The sequence below is a fragment of the Lonchura striata genome, chromosome 3 (assembly GCF_046129695.1).
Source record: "Lonchura striata isolate bLonStr1 chromosome 3, bLonStr1.mat, whole genome shotgun sequence".
Taxonomy (NCBI): Eukaryota; Metazoa; Chordata; class Aves; order Passeriformes; family Estrildidae; genus Lonchura; species Lonchura striata.
This window is the reverse complement of record NC_134605.1, coordinates 113683997-113702543: the sequence shown is the minus strand read 5'-3', so window position 1 is coordinate 113702543 and position 18547 is coordinate 113683997. Positions and strand designations below refer to the sequence as shown.

The 18547-nt window shown below is 64.4% G+C and overlaps 1 protein-coding gene and 2 non-coding genes across 3 annotated transcripts; 1 reads left to right on the top strand and 2 right to left on the bottom strand.

Moving 5' to 3' along the window:
* Positions 1–33: 33 nt before the first annotated feature.
* On the bottom strand, positions 34–13812 carry CAD (carbamoyl-phosphate synthetase 2, aspartate transcarbamylase, and dihydroorotase). The gene is made up of 45 exons (XM_077782513.1): positions 13713–13812; positions 13348–13487; positions 12231–12360; positions 11887–12029; positions 11639–11780; positions 10969–11140; positions 10707–10892; positions 10518–10630; positions 10270–10415; positions 10044–10175; positions 9590–9823; positions 9286–9507; positions 8800–8988; positions 8470–8594; positions 8257–8390; positions 8071–8183; positions 7722–7972; positions 7406–7652; positions 7196–7294; positions 6881–7105; positions 6626–6808; positions 6315–6533; positions 6065–6232; positions 5802–5984; positions 5625–5729; positions 5301–5549; positions 5027–5108; positions 4721–4887; positions 4425–4589; positions 4218–4349; positions 3940–4141; positions 3674–3864; positions 3465–3605; positions 3261–3356; positions 3053–3191; positions 2907–2954; positions 2393–2437; positions 2134–2291; positions 1973–2047; positions 1670–1882; positions 1365–1490; positions 1112–1267; positions 932–1033; positions 752–846; positions 34–162 (listed from the first exon to the last, which is right to left on the bottom strand). Exons 1-45 carry the CDS (start codon positions 13795–13797, stop codon positions 60–62), a joined length of 6771 nt encoding a protein of 2256 aa, XP_077638639.1. The 5' UTR covers positions 13798–13812; the 3' UTR covers positions 34–59.
* A 366-nt stretch (positions 13813–14178) lies between these two features.
* On the bottom strand, positions 14179–14342 carry LOC116183514 (U1 spliceosomal RNA). The gene has a single exon (XR_004148146.2). It is a non-coding gene; the product is annotated as a U1 spliceosomal RNA (small nuclear RNA).
* A 3463-nt stretch (positions 14343–17805) lies between these two features.
* On the top strand, positions 17806–17969 carry LOC144246096 (U1 spliceosomal RNA). The gene has a single exon (XR_013339782.1). It is a non-coding gene; the product is annotated as a U1 spliceosomal RNA (small nuclear RNA).
* Positions 17970–18547: the final 578 nt, after the last annotated feature.

The following is an 18547-nucleotide window of genomic DNA, read 5'->3' as shown; positions in this document are numbered from 1 at the left end:
GCCGCGCGGCGCGTGACGCGGCTCGCCGCGCGATCCGTTCGCGACCGAGACTTTATTGGTCAGTAGCGGCCCAGCACCGTGGCCAGCAGCGCCATGCGGATGTACATCCCGTTCTCCGCCTGCCGGAAGTACGCGGCCCGCGGGTCCGAGTCCACCTCCACGCTGCGGAATTGCACCGTCAGCGGGCACCGCCCGCCCCTCCGGGGGTCCCCGAGCCCGCCCCGGGGGTCCCCGAGCCCGCCCCGGGGTCCCCGAGCCCGCCCCGGGGGTCCCCGAGCCCGCCGCCCCGGGGGTCCCCGAGCCCGCCCCCCCGGGGTCCCCGAGCCTCTGGCACCCCTGGGACCCTCAGGATCCGCCCTGACCCACGTGGAAGTCGTGACACCCGTCGGACCCGGCACCCACCGTACAAAGGAACAACCGCAGCCCCCGTGGCTCTGAGCTCTCCCCAGCCCTGCCCTGAACACCGCAATCCCCCCGCCCCTGACCCCCGGTGCCTTCCCAAACACCCCCAGCACACCACAGCTACCATGGCCTGGCCAGTGCCCCAGCGACACCACTGCCCCAGTGACACCGCTGCCACAGCAGCACCTCTGCCCCAGCTCCCCCAGCACCCTCCCACAGCCCCCGTGCCCCGAGCACCCCCCTTCTACCCTGTATTTTTCATACCCGCTCTCCCAGACACCTCCCCAGACCCTCCCTCCAAAGCTCCCCAGTACCCTGCAGCTGCCCCAGCCCTGTTCCCCGTCCCCACCTGATCTCGTTGACACGGGGCAGGGGGTGCATCACCACCATCCTCTCCTTGGCCCGGGTCATGATGTGGGGCGTGAGGATGAACTGCCCGAAGCACTGAGGGAACACACAGAGCCCTGAGCTGGGGCAGGGCAGTGCCCAGGCCCCGGAGGGCAGCAGGACCCAGGCTCCCCTCACTCACAGCCTCGTACTCCTCGGCCCGCTGGAAGCGCTCCTTCTGGATGCGGGTCATGTAGAGCACATCTGTGTCCGGCAGCGCTTCCTCGATGCTCCCAAACTCCTCCTGTGGCAGCACCTTAAGGTCACGGGGGGCCACAGGGCCAGAGAGTGTGTGGGGCCAGCCCCTCACCCTGCTCCTCACCTGCTGGATGCCCCTGGAAGCCACGAAGCTGGTGATGTCGGAGGGCATGCGGAGCCCCGGAGGGGTCACGTAGCGCAGGTTGACGCGGTACAGGGTGAGCAGGCGGGCCAGGGAATGCACCGTGCGCCCGTGCTTCAGGTCACCCACCATGGTGATCTGGGGAGAGCGGTCAGCCCAGCCTGTCCACGGCCCCTCAGGGCCTGCACAGGGCCCCCTGACCACCGAGCCGTGCCATCTGGCCCCTGCTCCTCACCGTCATGCCATTGACCGTGCCCAGCTCCTCGCGGATGGTGAAGATGTCCAGCATTGCCTGCGTGGGGTGCTCCCCCACGCCGTCCCCAGCGTTGATCACCGGCTTGCGGCAGTGCCTGGCGGCCAGCTGGGAGCACCGGCAGGGCAGGGCAGGTGAGCGCAGGCAGAACACTATTCCCACCAACCCCATGGTAGCAGGACCCAACCCCAGCCCAGCTGGGGACCATGTCCTGCCCCACAGCACAGGTTGCCATCCCTGCCCCAATGCCTCCAGAAGAGACGGCGGCTTCCCTCAGCCCCTCTCACCTCGACAGCGCCAGGCTGGGGGTGCCGCAGCACCAGCACGTCGGCGTAGCAGCACATGGTCTGCACAGAGTCCGCCAGCGACTCGCCCTTCTGCACCGAGGAGGTGGCCTCGGAGAAGGACAGCACAGAGCCACCCAGCCGGCTCATGGCTGCTGCGAAGGAGCTGCTGGTCCGCGTGCTCACCTCGTAGAACATGGTCGCCATCACCTTCCCCTGCAGGGCCAGGCCGTCACCTCGGGGAGCCCTGCACCCCACCTGGCACGGGGCTCCCTCGGGGTACCCAGGGGACAGGTGTGTGCTCACCTTGAGGATCTCCACGCTCCGCTCCTTCTGCACCAGCAAGCGTAGGGTGTGTGCCACGTTGAACAGGTGGGACAGCTGCGGAGACAGGTGGCACCAGGGTTCAGCTGGGGTAGGGGAAGCACCAGAGCACCCACAGCCCCCGCGCCCACCCGGCCAGGCACCTGATCCTTGGAGAACTGCTGGACAGAGAGGACGTGCTGCCCGACCATGGCAGCGGCGGGGTGCAGCGCCGAGGAGGTCTGGGGGGTGCGCTGAGGCGACACCTGGCGCGGGACAGGGCCCAGTGGGTGGAAGAGGTTGTCTTGGACCGCCGCTGAATCTGTGGCACCGAGTAGCTGGTCAGTCCACGGTGGTGCCTTGAGGAGCCCAGCCACCAGCCACGGAGCCTGGATCCCCACTGCGGGCCCCTGCTGCACTCACCCAGTTCTGCTGGCCTCCTGCTGCCCTTCTCACGAGTGTCCTCGTCTGGGTGGGAGAGGGGAGCAGTGGTGTTAGGGGTTGTGGGGAGAGGCGGCACCCCAGGCCCCATTCTCGTCCCAGCGTGCTGCCAATGTGGCACAGCCCTCCTGGTTCTTGGCAACACCGGGTGAAATCAAGATGGGCCTGATGCCAGGGTGATGGTCAACCCGAGACAGGCAGTCCAAGCCCCACGTTGTGCTGTGACCCTCTCCCTGTGCACCCCACAATTCCCAACTGGCCACCCCCCAGTTCACACTGGCGGTGAGGGGTCCCCGAGGTGCCATGCAGGCTGGGGCAGGAGGGGAGAGGGCGGCATGGCTGTGCCCTGTCCTGCAGCACCCAGCCCTGGTGCTGGGTGGCAGAAGGGGCCCGTGGCGGGCAGCGCAGGCAGCCCGGGGCCTGCACGGCACCTGGGGGAGGGGATGCACTCATGGGCTGCAGTTAGTGCCAGTAGTGAGTCCCCCCTCGACATTACCGGTGCCTCGGGCGCCCGGGCGGTGCGCGGCTCCCAGCCTCTGGAATGCTGAACGGGACACAAGGGCTGCTGTCAGCGGGGCCGCCCAGCCACGGTCCCAGACCCGGCCCCCAGGCTGCGTGCCCGCTGCCCGCCCACCCCCCTACCTGGCAGCCCGGGGTCCGAGGCTCGGTGGATGTGGGGCGGGAGGTGGAAGCGTCCCTCACCCACAGGGCCGGGCCGGCGGGGGCTGGGGGCTCGTCCACGCAGCACATCACCAGCCACGTGCCGGGACGGCTCAGAGGTCTGAAACGAGAGACCAAGCTGGAGCCAGGGCAGAGAGGGACCCCCTACCAGGTCTGTACACCCCAGTACCTTCACACTCTCCTTGGTGGGGGCACCATGTGGCAGCAGTGCAGCTCCTGAGGTCCACTTCTTCACATCCTGTCCATAGCCAGGGGGCACCAGCACCTGCAGCCAAGGCAGCGATGGGATTAGGGAAATGGGGTCAGCACTGGGAGACCCCTTCTGTGATGGGGAAGAGCCTCAATACAGGAAGAAGAGGACCCAGGACCTTACCTGCCCATCGATGTAGGCAACCTCCCCACGCAGGACTACCCTCCGCACTGTCCCCTTGACCTGCATGCCCTCAAAGGGGGTCCAGCGGGCCTTGGAGAAGACTGTGCTGCTGGGGATGATCCATTCCTGCTCCAGGTCCACCTGCCAGGACAGCGGGTCAGAGGCAGAAGGGTGGGGGCTGGACCTGGGGTGGGCGGGCAAGGACACACCTCCACATAGGTGTCCTCCTGTGCTGGTAGCCCAAAGATCTTTCGAGGGTTCTCATAGAGGCGCTGGACAATGTCCTCCACGCTGAGTCTCCCCTCAGAGACGGCCGTCAGCAGCAGCGGCAGCATCGTCTCCAGGCCAGGGTACCCCGGGGGTGGCTCCTGCCCCTGCTTCTCCTCCAGCGTGTGGGGTGCTGCAGGAATGGCTGGTCACCGGGGCTGTCCCCACTGCTTTCCCTGCCCCATGGCCACCATCCCTGGGGACATACCGTGGTCAGTGGCAAAGCAGTCGATGATGTCCATGTTCTCCCAGAGCGCCTCCACATCCTGGCGGGTGCCCAGCTCTGGCCGCACGGCTGCACGGCCCTTCCCCAGGCGCCCCACGTCATCCTGGCTCAGGAACAGGTGGTGCGGGGCCACCTCACACGTCACCGGGATGCCCCTCTGCTTGGCCGCCTTGATGAGGAGGATCTGGGGCAGCCGTGGTTAGTGGGGAACCCACAGGGCCCCGTGCTCCATCCCCAGAACCCAGAGTTGCCCGGCTCACCTCCTCCCTGCGGGCCACGTGGCAGATGTGGACAGGGCGCTGGTACAGCTGGGCCACCATCAGCACGGCGGCCAACGTCTGCCGCTCTGCGTGTGCCACGATGGGCAGGTGCTGCGGCCACTGCTCCAGGTGCTAGGGGGAACGGGGCTCGTGGGCATCGGCACCAGAACAGATCTGCCCCGTGCCAGCCCCTGCCCTCCCGCTCACCTCCATCCACAGCGACATGTCGTCCATGCGCAGGGTGGAGAAGGTGTCGTTCAGGTACATCTTGAGCCCGGCGGCTGCCCCAGCCAGGGGGCCCAGAGTGCCAGCGTTGTCCATGGAAGCCCCCAGGAAGAGAGCAAAATCGCAGCGGGCCCCGGCCTCAGCCAGCTGCAGGACAAGAGGCAGTGGGTGCTGTGGTGGGGCCAGTCCCACCACCAGCAACAAGCCCACTGTGGACAGGGAGCCCACCATGGCTGGCACAGGAGGGGATGTGAGCCAGGCCAGCAGCAGCTCCTCACCTTCTGTGCCAAGGCGAAAGAGGTGGCATCAGTGACAGCAGGGCTGGTGTTGGGCATGGCACACACCATAGTGACACCCCCGGCCAGGGCGGCTGCCGTACCTGATGCAAAGTCCTCCTTGTGGGTGCCACCCGGCTCACGGAGGTGGACGTGGACATCGATCAGGCCTGGGGAGTGTCAGTGTCAGCACTGGCAGCTGCTGGCCACAGGGGACACGAGGGACGAGGGCCATCCCGCCAACGCCTGCAGATGTGCCCAGCCCAGCTCCCAGCACTGTCCCTGCCCCTGGGGCCACTGAACACCCACCTGGCAGACGGATGAGTTTCTGCGATGTCATGCAGTCCACATGCATCTTCAGGGGGGGAGCTGCCCCAATCTGGCCCAGTGCCTGCAGAAAGAGCAGCCGTGAGGCAGGACCCAGGGTCAGGGTGATGATGCCTGTCCGAGGTGCACCCCAAAAACAACCCCTGCACAGTGACACCACACACAGAACCTGCCCCACAGCACCCACACCAGGACTTCTGCAACCCTACTTTGCTCCCTTTCCTTGCACCCATGGTCCTCAGGTGCCCCAGCCCACCTCTACAAAGAGCTTTGTGCACTTGATGTCGATGATGAGGGGCACGGAGTAGTCGACAGCCAGGCGCCGGGTGCGGTACCCCTTGGTGACGAAGGAGGAGAGCCGGCGGCCCCCCGAGTTGCGCATGGACAGGTTAATGACCATCTCAAAGTGGTTCTCGGCCAGGTAGTCCAGGATGCTGCGCTGGGTCTCCCGGGCACCAGCCTCACTGCTGTCTGCCTCCTCAAAGTGCCAGTCCACAGCCTTCACCTGCAGGCAGTGACCCTGTCAGGACCCTGCAACGGCCCAGGAGTGACCCTGGCCCTGCAGGCGCCCAGCCCTGACCTTGATGCCGTGCTCGGTGTAGAAGTCGGCGGTGCCGAGGCTGGCATACAGGTTGTAGCCGAGGTTCTCCAGCGTCCGCACCGTGGGCAGCAGCTCACTCTTGTTCTGAAACGAGCCAGGGGCTGGTCAGAGGGCAGAGAGGGATCCCCAGCCTCCCAGCAGTTTTACCCCACACACCTTGTAGCTCCCTATGGTCAGCAGAATGTTCTTCTTGGGGATCTTGAAGCCGGTGCTGAGCATGGCCTTCAGGTACGCCTCGCAGCGGTTCTCCCCAAAACAGGCAACCTCACCTGTGCTGGTCATCTCCACACCCAGCACCACATCAGCGCCCGCCAGGCGTGAGAAGGAGAACTGGGGCACCTGGGGCCAAGGGGATGCTCAGGGGCTGCCTGAGTATGTCTGTCCCTGCACCCCAGCCTGGCCCTGTGGCCCCCACTCACCTTGACACCAACGATGCCTGTGCCCGTCATCAGCCCCACAGGCTCCACATCCTCACCCATGATCACCTGGCTGGCCAGAGCCACCAAGTCCACACCCAAGGTCTTGGACACGAAGGGGAAGGAGCGGGAGACACGAACATTGCACTCTATCACCTTCAGCTGGTCATCCTAGGAGAGAGGGGACAGAATGAGGCAGGGCTGGAGACGTGGGCTGCTCTCCCCTGGCCGTGCAGTCCCCAGTCCCAGGCACCTTGGCGATAAGCTGCAGGTTGAAGGGCCCTGTGACCTGCAGCTCCTGCCCAATGGCGTGGACAATGGCCTTGATGCGCTCCAGTGTCTTGGAGGTGATGTCCTGCGGGGGGGTCACCAGTGTGGCATCGCCTGAGTGCACCCCAGCGTTCTCCACATGCTCCGAGATGGCGATGGCCACCACCACACCGTCACAGGCCACCGCGTCCACGTCGATCTCCTGTGAGCGGGAACATGGTCACAGCCTGTCCCTGGGGTGGGGCCGGGGCTTTCAGGGGGCATCCCAGGGCTGGAGCAGCCCCCCAGATGGACCTTGGCCTCCTGGATGAACTTGGAAATGACAACAGGCTGCTCCTTGGACACAGCCACAGCGTTGCTCAGGAACTTCTCCAGATCACTGTCCGAGTACGCCACGTTCATGGCGGCACCGCTCAGCACGTAGGAAGGGCGCACGACGCAGGGGTACCCCACCTTGCAGCAGAAGTGCTTGGCTGACTGCGGGGGAGACGGAGCTCAGCACACACGGAGAGCAGCTGGGGCAGCGCTCTCCTGTTCGCTGGGCCCCACCTCCATGTTGGAGAGCTTCTTCCAGAGGGGCTGGCTGATGCCGATGGAGTCGAGCAGGCGGGAGAACTTGAAGCGGTTCTCGGCCGAGTCTATGGCCTCCGGGGAGGTGCCCAGGATGCGGCACTGCTGCCGGTGCAGGGCCATGGCGATGTTATTGGGCAGCTGCCCGCCCATGGACAGGATCACACCCTCAGGGTTCTCCAGCTCGTAGATGTCCATCACCACCTGCAGCACAGTGCGGGGCAGGGCATGGCTGGGACAGAGCCGTGGCAACCCTCACCAGCCCCGCAGCTCTCAGGGCCCCAGCCCCCTCACCTCAAAGGAGATCTCGTCGAAGTAGAGGCGATCACACATGTCGTAATCGGTGCTCACTGTCTCAGGGTTGTAGTTCACCATGATTGTTTTGAAGCCCATCTATTGGGGGGCGGGACGAGGTGAACCCAGAGCCCCCAACGCCTACCCAGCCTCACTTTCTGACCAGGGACACCCACCCCTCACCCCACAGGGTGCTGGGGCCCGTCTGACCTTGCGGAGCTCCTGGATGCAGCCAACAGCACACCAGTCAAACTCGACACTGCTGCCGATGCGGTAGACGCCGGAGCCAATGACCATGACATGGGGCTCACGGAAGGCCAGGTCGTGCTCAGAGCCGTTGTAGGTCAGGTACAGGTAGTTGGTTTGGGCTGGCCACTCTGCTGCCACAGTGTCGATCTGCTTCACCACTGGCAGGATCTTCAGGTCGTGCCGCATCTTTCGCACGGCCAACTCGGTGCTGCAGAGAGCTGGGTGAGCGCCAGGACCGAGGCAGGGAGCAGAACAGGGCTTCCCCTCCCCATCTCACCTGAGCACGGCCAGGGCCACCTGCTTATCGGAGAAGCCGAGCTGCTTGGCGCGCTTGAGCACGGCGGGCGGCATGGTGCCCTGCTCCCCACGGTACGACTCCAGCAGCACCGCGTGGTCCGTGATGTTCTTCATCTTGTGCAGGAACCAGCGGTCAATCTTGGTCAGCTCATAGAGCCGCTCGATGGAGTACCCGGCCCGCAGCGCCGCCGCCAGCACGAAGATTCGCTTGTCCGTCGGTGTCTCCAGCTCCTGCCAGGCCAAGGCTGAGTGTGGCCGAGGGAGGCAGGTGGCCATCTCTCTCCCCAGAATGGCACAGCCAGCACAAACACCCAGACCCCAGCTCTCACCATGTCTGAGACCGGCTTCACTGTGTGATCAAAGCCCACACAATTCTCATCCACCATCCTCAGAGCTTTCTGGAACGCCTCCTCGAAGTTCCTCCCAATGGCCATGACTTCCCCTGCAGGAGGTGGGGTGAGCAGGCAGATCCCGTGCCCACCACGTGCCCCGTCAGTGCTGCCCCCTGCGCTCACCCACGCTCTTCATGGAGCTGCCGATCTTGGTGCTGACGCGCAGGAACTTGCTGAGGTCCCAGCGTGGGATCTTCACCACGCAGTAGTCCAGGCTGGGCTCAAAGTTGGCCGTGGTGGAGTTGGTGACGGAGTTCCTGAGGAGGTGACAGGGGTCAGCAGCTGGGGCCGTCCCACCAGGGCAGCACCTTGTCCCATACTGTGGTGGTACCTTACCTGAGGACGGGCAGGGGGATGCCCAAGGCAAGTTTGGCAGCCACATAGGCCAGCGGGTAACCAGTGGCCTTGCTGGCCAGGGCCGAGCTGCGGGAGAGCCGGGCGTTCATCTCGATGATGTAGTACTGTGGGCAGCAGGTGGGCAGGTCAGCGGTGCCATGGAACAGGCCAGTGTCACGGCCAGACCCACGGTGTCCCAGAGATGCTGCAGCACGGGGGCCAGCTGCGGCACAGCCTCGTGGGACAGCTGGGGCAGGACCCAGATCCCGCAGGGTGAGGCTGGCTGGATATCAGGACAGGGAGGTAGAACCCGCAGGGAGCTGCAAGTACCTGCTCTGACTCAGGGTTGAGGGCAAACTGGATGTTGCACTCGCCCACGATGCCCAGGTGCTGCACCACCTTGATGGCTGTGCGCCTCAGCATGAAGTACTCGGTGTCATTGAGGGTCTGGCTGGGCGCCACCACAATGGACTCACCGGTGTGGATCCCCAGCGGGTCCAGGTTCTCCATGTTGCACACCTGGCAGCAGGGGGGTCACAGCTCCACGTGCTGTCCGTGGTGCGTTCCTCCCAGTTCCCACCACATCCTCCCCTGCCCAGTTAGGACTGGAACACACAGGGCGTTCCACGGGGTGGACACCCCAGCATAGGGGTGCAGGGCTCTGGTTCACAGGGTGCGGCTCCCACCGGCACACAGCAGCTGTGCCAGCACCACCAGAGGCCCTGGGAGCCCTCCCTGGGGACAAGGCTCAGTGCGAGCCCCCAGCCCCTGCCCCACGCCTGTCCCACCACAGCATGGCCTCCCTCCGTCCCGTACCGTGACGCAGTTGTTGTAGGCATCTCGCACCACCTCGTACTCAATCTCCTTCCAGCCTTTCAGGGACTTGTCCACCAGCACCTGGGAGGTGTGGGTGAAGGCCTGGCTCACCAGAGCCACCAGCTCCTCCCGGCTGTTGGCGAAGCCAGAGCCCAGCCCTCCCAGGGCGTAGGCGGAGCGCACCAGCACCGGGTACCCCAAGCGCTCAGCTGCAGCCTGTGCCTGCAGGGAGCAATGGGGTCACGGTGGGCGCAGGAAGGACGGGACCGTGCCCTACCCCACAGCCCCCCAGACCGCCCCAGACCTGCTCCAGGGAGGCAGCAGCCTCGCTGGGTGCCACGTTCTCCCCGATCTCCTCCATCTTCTCCGCGAAGACCTTGCGATCCTCCGTCATCTCAATGGAGGCAACAGGGGTGCCCAGCACCCGCACACGGTAACGCTCCAGAACACCCGCCTTGGTCAGCTCCACGCCACAGTTGAGGGCTGTCTGCCCCCCAAAGGTCAGCAGCACCCCATCAGGCCGCTCGTTCCGGATCACCTGGGGGACACGGAGAGGTGGGACAGAAGCCACGGTGAGTCCTGTGCTTTCCAGCTGCCTTCTCCCCTGTGCTGCCCCTCAAGTCTCTTCCAGCCCCACCCAGCCCTACACACAGCAGGCTCTAGGCCATCCTCCAGCCCAGCCCCACACTCATCTCCCAGCTCTGCCATCCCTGCATTCCCAAATCGCCCTCTCCCAGCTGGCGCCCTGGGGTGCTCACCTGGCTGACGTACTCAGGGGTGATGGGCAGGAAGTACACCTTGTCTGCCAGCCCCTTGGAGGTCTGCACTGTGGCGATGTTGGGGTTGATCAGCACCGTCTGGATGTTCTCCTCCTTCAGTGCTTTGATGGCCTCATGGGGAGCAGAGGGGTCACTGCTGGTGGCCCTGGGCCCCTGCCACCCCTGTGGCCCCTACCAGCCCCCATGCCCTGGGGTTGGCACTCACCTGTGACCCTGAGTAATCGAACTCGCCTGCCTGCCCGATGGAAAGGCCACCGGAGCCCAGGATCAGCACCTTGCGGGGCCGGGCTGCCTCCAAGTCCCCCGCTGGTGCCTTGGTGTAGGCCAGCCAGTCCCGCAGGCGCTCCCGCACTGGGGGGAGATGTGGCACGCTGGGGACAGGGCACCCCCATGCACAGCCCCGTCCTGCAGCCCTTGGCCCATGTCCCAGCTGTCCCTCAGACCCACACCCACCTGTCCGGGTGGTGCTGTGCCCATCCCGCAGGTCCCGTGCCACCTCCAGGAAGACATCAAAGAGACCCTCCAGGTCCGTGGGGCCAGCGCAGTGCTCGGGGTGAAACTGGACGCTGTGCAGGGAGTCAGACAGAACACATCCCTACGAGCTGCCACCCCACAGCCCCAGCCCCCCAGCCCCAGGCCCACCTGAAGAAGGGCTTGTGCTGGTGGACGAGGCCCTCGTTGGAGCCGTCGTTGGCGTTGGTGAAGAGCGGCAGCCAGCCGGGCGGGAGGCTGCCCGCCTGCACCGCGAAGCCGTGGTTCTGCGCCGTGATGAAGCAGCGCTGCGTGTCCTCGTGCAGGCAGGGCTGGTTGTGCCCACGGTTCCCATACCTGGGGAGTGGCACAGCTGTCAGGCAGCCAGCCCCAGCAGCCAGGAGCCCCGCGGCGGCCCTGGACCCCCACTCACTTCATCTTGTAGGTACAGGCACCGAGCGCCAGGGCAAGCAGCTGGTGTCCCAGGCAGATGCCAAAAATGGGCTTGGGCTGGGGCGCATCCAGCAGCTGGCATAGATTGGACACTGTCTCCTGGCAGAGCTGTGGGTCCCCGGGGCCATTGCTGATGAACAGCCCGTCAAAGTCTGTGTCAAGAGAGCAGCAGGGTAGGAGTGGGTCCCCCCAGCCCCTCAGCATTACAGCGGGGCCCCCAGGGTCCACACAGGCTCACAGCAGGCACTCCTGGCTACGAGCAGAGAAGCACCCTGAGCCTGCGGCTCCCCCGACACCCCAGCAAGGTTACAACCAAGGTGTTCTGACCCCACAGCACCCATTTAAGTGGCAACAGGGCCCTGCTAGTCCCCCACAGTGCCCTCCACCCCGAGTCACACCAATACCAAAGTCCAGGGTCCCCCATGCCAACCACAGCAAGGCATCCCAAGCACATTGCCCTGCTCCTGCAGTGCCACACTGAGGGCCCAAGCCCCAAAACCACCAGGAATGATGGCACCAAGGCTCCCCACCTCACAGCACTGTGCAGGACAGAGGTGCCTGCTGTCCCCATCACCAAACATGCAGATAGTGCCAGACCCCATTCCCCCCACCCCCCCAGTGGGACCCCAGATTGTCCCCTGCCATCTCACCTGCAGGGTCCAGGGGGTGGTCCCAGGGCACCACAGTGACAGCGGCCCCACGCTTGCACAGGCACCGTATTTGGTTGTTCTTCAGGCCGCAGTCGAGGGCTGTGACCCGCGGTGACCCGCCCGGGTTGAACACTCGTGGTGCCTGAGGGGAGGGAGTGGCTCACACGGGCTCCTGCTGGGGCCAGCCTCTGTGAGGGGCTCCACAGCCCCTCCATTGCCCCCCAGGCCCCTCAGACTCCCCACCACACCTTCAGCGACACCTCCTGCACCAGGTGCTTCTTGTTTGGGTCCTCAAAGGAGACGCTCCCCTCGGGGGTCCCATCCAGCACCAGTTTCCCCAGCAGTGTCCCCTTCTCGCGGATCTTCTTTGTCAGCGCCCGGGTATCCACCCCTGCAAGTGGGCTGTGAGACACAACCCACGGCCCCGGCCCGCCCCAGCTGGACCCTGAGCCCCAGCAGCATCATCGCCCCAAATGCCAACCGCGGCTCAAACCCCAGGTGGGCAAAATCCAGCAGAGACGGGTCTGGTGTCAGAACTTGCAGACCCACAGCCCCCACGCCCCACCCTACTCTGCTGTCTCCCCAATCCCACCTTCCAGCCCAGGGATGTTCTGTTCCTTCAGCCACTGGTCCAGGGAGCGGGATGCGCTCCAGTGGCTGGGGGTCTCTGAGCACTCGCCCACCACCAGCGCGGCCACATGGATCTTGCTGGACTCAAACCACTGGGGGGACAGAGAGTGATATGGCAAGGCAGAGGGTCACCAGCCCAGGAGAAACCCCATGGAACACAGACCCCAATCCCACAGCACCGGACCAGCCCTCCCAGTGCCAGGCTGTCCAGGCCCCCACCTTGTCCCACACCTATCGCAGTGAGGCTGAGCCCTAAATTCAGCAAAGTCCCTGGATTAGAGAGCCCCAGAATGGGCTCTCCAGGCCCCCACAGCGCTGCTGGACCGCAGCCCGCTGCCCACGCACCAACACGGGACAGCTCATCTTGGCACAGCTGCGGCACAGTGGGAAAGCACCACTCCCACCACCCACAGCCTCACCAGCGAGGTTGAGCCACACCTGTATGTCCCGTGCCATGGGATCAGGGCACTGTTCCCGGAATTCCTGGAAGCACATGCCACAGCAGAGACCCACACAGCACAGGAGAAGGCTGCTAACAATGAGACCCCGCAGGGTGGGCGCGGGGAGGCTGGAGGGCACGGCCGCAGCAGGGCTGGACTCTGCCCCAGCACGGATGGCGTGGAGGCCAAGGGGCTGGGAAGGGGCTGGGAGGGGGCTGGGGCCTCGAGCAGCCCCTTGACCAGCCCCAGCCCTGCCTTGTCACAGGGGTTCGAGATTCCCACCTTACAACACAGCCCCCGTGAGGAAACGCACAGCCCCACACCCCACGGGCTGCGAGGGCACCCCAATCCCAGCGCTCTGGGTGCTCCCCATGCCCGGCCCTTCCCCCTGGGCCCTGCAGCGTCGGAGGCAAACCTCTTCGTGCCATCATGTGTCACTCGCTGTGCCCTGGCACCGTCCCGCCCTGGCACCTCGTGCCATCCGTGCCGCCCTGGCATCCTGCAGCGTCCCGTTGTGCCAGCGCAACAGCGGTACCGGGGCGGTACCACGGCGATAACACAGCGGTACCGGGGCGGTACCACGGCGATAACACAGCGGTACCGCGGCAGGACACGCAGCCCCTCGGGGCCCCTGCTCACCCTGCTCAGGCCGAAGGCATCGGGCTCGTCCCGGGGCACGCCGTAGTTACCGACCAGCGGGTAGGTAAGCACCAGGATCTGCGCCTTGTAGGAGGGGTCGGTGAGGGCCTCGGGGTACCCCACCATGCCGGTCTGGAACACTGCGGGGATCGGTATGGGGTGACGGGGGGGCACCGAGCCGGGCACAGCCGGGCCGCTCCCGACCCCGCGCCCCGGGACAGGCCCCACGGAGAGGCCCCGAGCGGAGGGAGTCCCGGGCCGGGACGGATCCTCTCCTTCCCGTTCCTTCTCCTTCCCGAGCCGTCGCCTGTCTCGGGCCGCCCCACGACATCCCAGCGCCGGCCCGGCGCCCCGGACAGACTCACCGACTTCCCCCGCGGCGGCGGCCCCGACAGCCCCGAAGGGGCGGCCGGGCAGCACCGACCCGTCCTGCAGCACCAGCCGGGCCATGGCGCCGCCACGTGCGCTCCGGCGACTCCGCGGCGGCCACCGAGCGGGGCGCGCGCCGCCCGGCTGCAGCGGCGGCGGGAGGATCCGGGGCGGGGCCGCGCCGGGGCCGCCCCCGGGGCGGGGCGGCGGCACCTGGCGCACCGGCCGCGGGGCGCCGCCGGGCGATAACGGGCCCGGGGCCCGACCGCCGGTTCCCGGGCGCGGCCGGAGATGCTGGGGCAGGCGAGTACCAGAGTCCGGGTGGAGTCAGGCTGGCCACCAGCCCGGACTGCTCCGGACAGATGCCGATTAACTGCCCCGGAACACACAAGACCGAGCAACGATCAGCGTTCCTGAAGAAGACGTTCCCCATAAGATTAATCTACTTTTGACCAGCAAGCCCAGGGGAGAGCGCGAACGCAGTCCCCCACTACCACAAATTATGCAGTCGAGTTTCCCGCATTTGGGGAAATCGCAGGGGTCAGCACACCCGGAGTGCAAGGGATGAGCCTCGCCCTGGGAAAACCACCTGCCTGATCATGGTGTCTCCCCTGCCAGGTAAGTATGCCTGCCTCCCGCCCCGCCCGCGCCGCCCGCCCGCCGCACGCCTCGCCAGCACACGGCCGCCCCGAGCCCGGCCCCGCTGCCCCGGCCTCGCGCACGCCCCGGCCCGCATGGCCCGGCCCGCACGGCCCGGCCCGCGCAGCGCCCGCGGACGCGCGAGGGCAGCGCGCTCTTGGCGCGGGCTGCGTCCCGGCATGCCGCGCGGCGCCGCCTCGTTTGCATGGACACGCCCACTTAGCGGTACTCACCGCTATCGCCGCTTCTGCTGCCCCGCCCCCTCGCTGACCGGAACCGGCTGCCGGTCCCGGTGCCGGTTCGGGTCCCGGTCCCGGGGCTGTTTAGGACTCGGTGTCAGAGCACAGCAGGGCCGGGCTAGAGCCGCAGCAACGGCAGAGCGCGGCCACCACGGGACCGAGCACAGGAGAGGAGCCGTGGGGCAGCGCAGGGGCTGCGGCCGGGGGTGACCCGGTGTGTCTCGGGGACACAGCTCCGCTGCTGGCCCACCCTGAGTCGTTGAAACCGAAAACCATGGTAAGGACTCTCTAAATAGTCCATGAAAGAAAGCAGTATGTTTATTACACCGGCGGGCGGCACGGAGGCGGGGGGGGGATCCTTCCCGAAATGCGTGAACGCTCTGCACGAGGATTTTTGCCTTTTATTTATTTCCCAAATTAATACATACCCATAACACTGGCACCTCCCATCCCCGCTCGGTATTAAAATGAGGTTATTAGTCCTTCATGTATGCGCAGTTCTTCTCTTGAATTGGGTCTGTGATCTCAAACTGGATCAGTGGTGCCAGGGATGAAGTCAGGAAAGTCTTCATCAGGTCCCTGTGACCCTGTGGCAGGGTCCAAGGCCCCTTGCTTCGTGCTGGATTGACACAGGGTCCAGGTGCTGGGCATTGTTCTGCTGGTTTCAATGTGTTCCCATAAGAGTTCACTTGCTCCACTTCCTTCTACAAATAAGCTCATACTGCAACAATTAGCTTTAGCTTAAGCATCTAATAATCATTAACCTATTGCTGGTGTGTCTTCTCGGGGTTCTGCGGTTAAGATGACCCTGAGATTGTAAAAAGTCTTTTTCTCCCAGCCCCACAGCCAAGGAAGGAGTCAGAACACGCAGGGTTGGCTTCTCAAGGTTGTTTATTTTCTCTTATCTATAACATTCTTTCCCAAGGAGCTGCGGTCTGTCCAGCAGTTCAGGCTGCAGCAGACTCCCACTCCCTTGGGTGGTGTTACCATTTTATACTAAAAACTGCATGTACTATGTTTACAATAATGTGCCAATATCTATCATGTTGGACAGTGAGTCTCAAACCAACAGAAAAGTGTCACCATCACAACAAGACATGGAGGGCAAGGAGAAGGAGGGCAGGACACACCCAAACCCCTCCATCTTGTCCCTTTGAACCCCTTATTTTAAAACCCTAAAATTCTACTTTTTCACCCTGTGTTAATTTAACTCACACACTACACAAACCCTTGTGGCTTGTAGTTCCTCACACAGAGTTGGCAGTTTTTCCCTATGGGCTAAAATGGAAGCCACAGGTGTTTTTGACTTCGTGCCAAGGTCTCTGAACCCTCTGCCAGGCTCTGGAGACAGCCAGGGCAGCAGAGGGATGTGCTGGCTTCCCACACATCTAACTTCGATACGAATTGGTTGTAACCCTCAGCTAACATTTTAACCCTTTTAAAATCATGATTCACCCCTGCGAAGGGAAAGGGACACAGGGTTCCTGGAGACTGGCAGGGCAGCAGGGACCTCGCTGGGTGGTGACAGCTTGTACCGCTGCGGGCACAGGCCACAGGCTGGCACCCACGAGCTCCGTGCACAGAGGGGCACAGCCCAGCCACTCCCAGCCCGCGGGGTCGGGGCACTGCCAGCAGCACAGTGAGAGCAGGTGCCTGTGGAGGGGACGACCGCATGTTGTCCTGATTTTTAGAAGTGTTTTCTTTTATAGTTCTTTTGAAAGCCTTAAAGTTCTCATAAAACTTCTTCAGTCTTCTGATCTGTTTGCATATTCCTACTGGAGTTCTCACACACTATTCATGTAAATAATGGTTGTTTTGCATTCTTCTTTGTGAGAAGAGAGAATTGATGGACTGCTGGTTTGACCAGTGTGGCTGGAGAGGTGGTAATTCCATCCTCCAATCCAGAGCCGCCTCTAGAATTCTATAAATTCAGATACCCGAATAAAATGCTTTTTTAGCCTTTAAACTTACCAAATGTTTGTGTACTTACTTTGTGTCCAATAAAAACAGCCACGAGCACACAGTGCCATGGAAATGCCCCTGCACCCTCCACGGGGAAGCAAGGGGCCATCAAACAGCGGTATTCATTTCACCCCAGAGCCAGCAGCTCCCGTGAGCCCACAGAGCCAGCACCACGGCCCAGCTGCTCTGCTCTCCCTGCTGGCTGGGGTCTCAGGGATACGCCGGCTGCTCATGGCTTTGGGGTCCCTGTGCAAGACTGTGGCACGTGCTGTCCATGTGCAGAACGAAGGCAGAGAGCAGAAATGCCCCTTCACAAAATCAAACACGAACTTCTCCCGCTGAGTGGAAGACCTGGAGCAAAGCTTTCAGATGGGTAGCAACAGCTTCTGAACATGGAGAATGAGGAAGGAGCCTGCTGGGGCGGCGTCAAGGTCTCTTTGGGTTTGTCACTGTCGGTGTTTGTGGCTCTGAAGGTTCAGCTGATCCAGCCTGGAAGCAAACTGGACGGTGAGAGTCCAGAAACAAGGTTTGGATGCGGCAGACAGGGCAGAGGAGCAATCCTGAGTGCAGGAAGGGATGGGAAGAGGAGAGAAGGGGGAAGGACATTGACTGGAGGCCGTCCGTCCTTGCGCAGCCCGTGCCCAAGCAGACAAATAGCGGCAATGGGACACCGGGGCTGCGGTGATGAGGGTCCCTGAGCTCCCGGGCACCAGGGGCCCGGGTGCCGCAGCTCCCGGAGGTGAGCAAGGTAATGCGAGTCGCCCTGCCCAGCAGTGACGTGCCAAAGGCCAGCGGACACACCAGCGGCCGTGCCTGCCCCACAGCGCCGGCACAGGAGAGGGACCGACCCGGGCCGGCAGCGCTCGGCGGGACCGGGCAAACGAGGGACCAGCCCGGGAAGGAGAGGCAGCGCTGGAGCCGGCCGGGTGACGCTCCGGGACCGGCGGGCACGGAGACCGCGCAGCCCCGGGCTCGGCCGGCGGGAGCGCCCGGGACCCGAACAGGCGCTGCCACGGCGGGGGCGTGTCCATGCAAACGAGGCGGCGCCGCGCGGCATGCCGGGACGCAGCCCGCGCCAAGAGCGCGCTGCCCTCGCGCGTCCGCGGGCGCTGCGCGGGCCGGGCCGTGCGGGCCGGGCCGTGCGGGCCGGGGCGTGCGCGGGGCCGGGGCAGCGGGGCCGGGCTCGGGGCGGCCGTGTGCTGGCGAGGCGTGCGGCGGGCGGGCGGCGCGGGCGGGGCGGGAGGCAGGCATACTTACCTGGCAGGGGAGACACCATGATCAGGCAGGTGGTTTTCCCAGGGCGAGGCTCATCCCTTGCACTCCGGGTGTGCTGACCCCTGCGATTTCCCCAAATGCGGGAAACTCGACTGCATAATTTGTGGTAGTGGGGGACTGCGTTCGCGCTCTCCCCTGGGCTTGCTGGTCAAAGACAGAGTTCTCAAATGTCATTTAGCGTCTCAGGTCTCTGGATCTCCGGCTGTGCTGGCGGTGATGGTACAGCTGGTGTGTTTAGGGGACAGCGCTGAACCGAGTGAAGAGTGGAGGCAGCCAGAGTATCCCTGTCCCGGCCCGGGTACGGTGCTTAGGGGTAGCCGGGGTCCTGAAGCATCTCCCACCATGCCCGCCTCAAAGAAGCGCTGTCGTGCCTGGGTTATTCCCTGCTGGAATTGGAGAGCGGCTCCCGAGGGGGGCTCCGGGCTGCCTGTCTGGGGCCGGGATGGTCCCGGTCTGTCCCACCCCGGGTCTGCGGGCCCAGGGAAACTCCTGGCGCGGAGCGGTTCCGAGCGGGTCCCCGCTAGTCTGAAGATGTGGAGATGCCGGTCCCACTCGGTGGTCGCTGTCTGGATCACACCTATTGAGTCTGAGAGTGCTGCTGGACCGACTTCCAGCGCCAGGAATTTGACACGTCCTTGTGAGCCATGAGAGTTGATATGAAAGGAAATTCATCCCCTTTCTTGCAGAATAGAAGAAACTGCGTACAGTGTTATGCT

Bases quoted from the DNA above. Each gene is read 5' to 3' on its own strand.
- CAD (XM_077782513.1), bottom strand. From the start codon at position 13,797: ATGGCCCGGCTGGTGCTGCAGGACGGGTCGGTGCTGCCCGGCCGCCCC. The intron at 7,106-7,195 runs GTGAGGGGGCTG...ACTGTGCTGCAG, and splicing joins TCGACGAGATCTCCTTTGAG to GTGGTGATGGACATCTACGA. The intron at 3,192-3,260 runs GTACTGGGGTGT...CTCTCGTTTCAG, and splicing joins CCACCAAGGAGAGTGTGAAG to ACCTCTGAGCCGTCCCGGCA.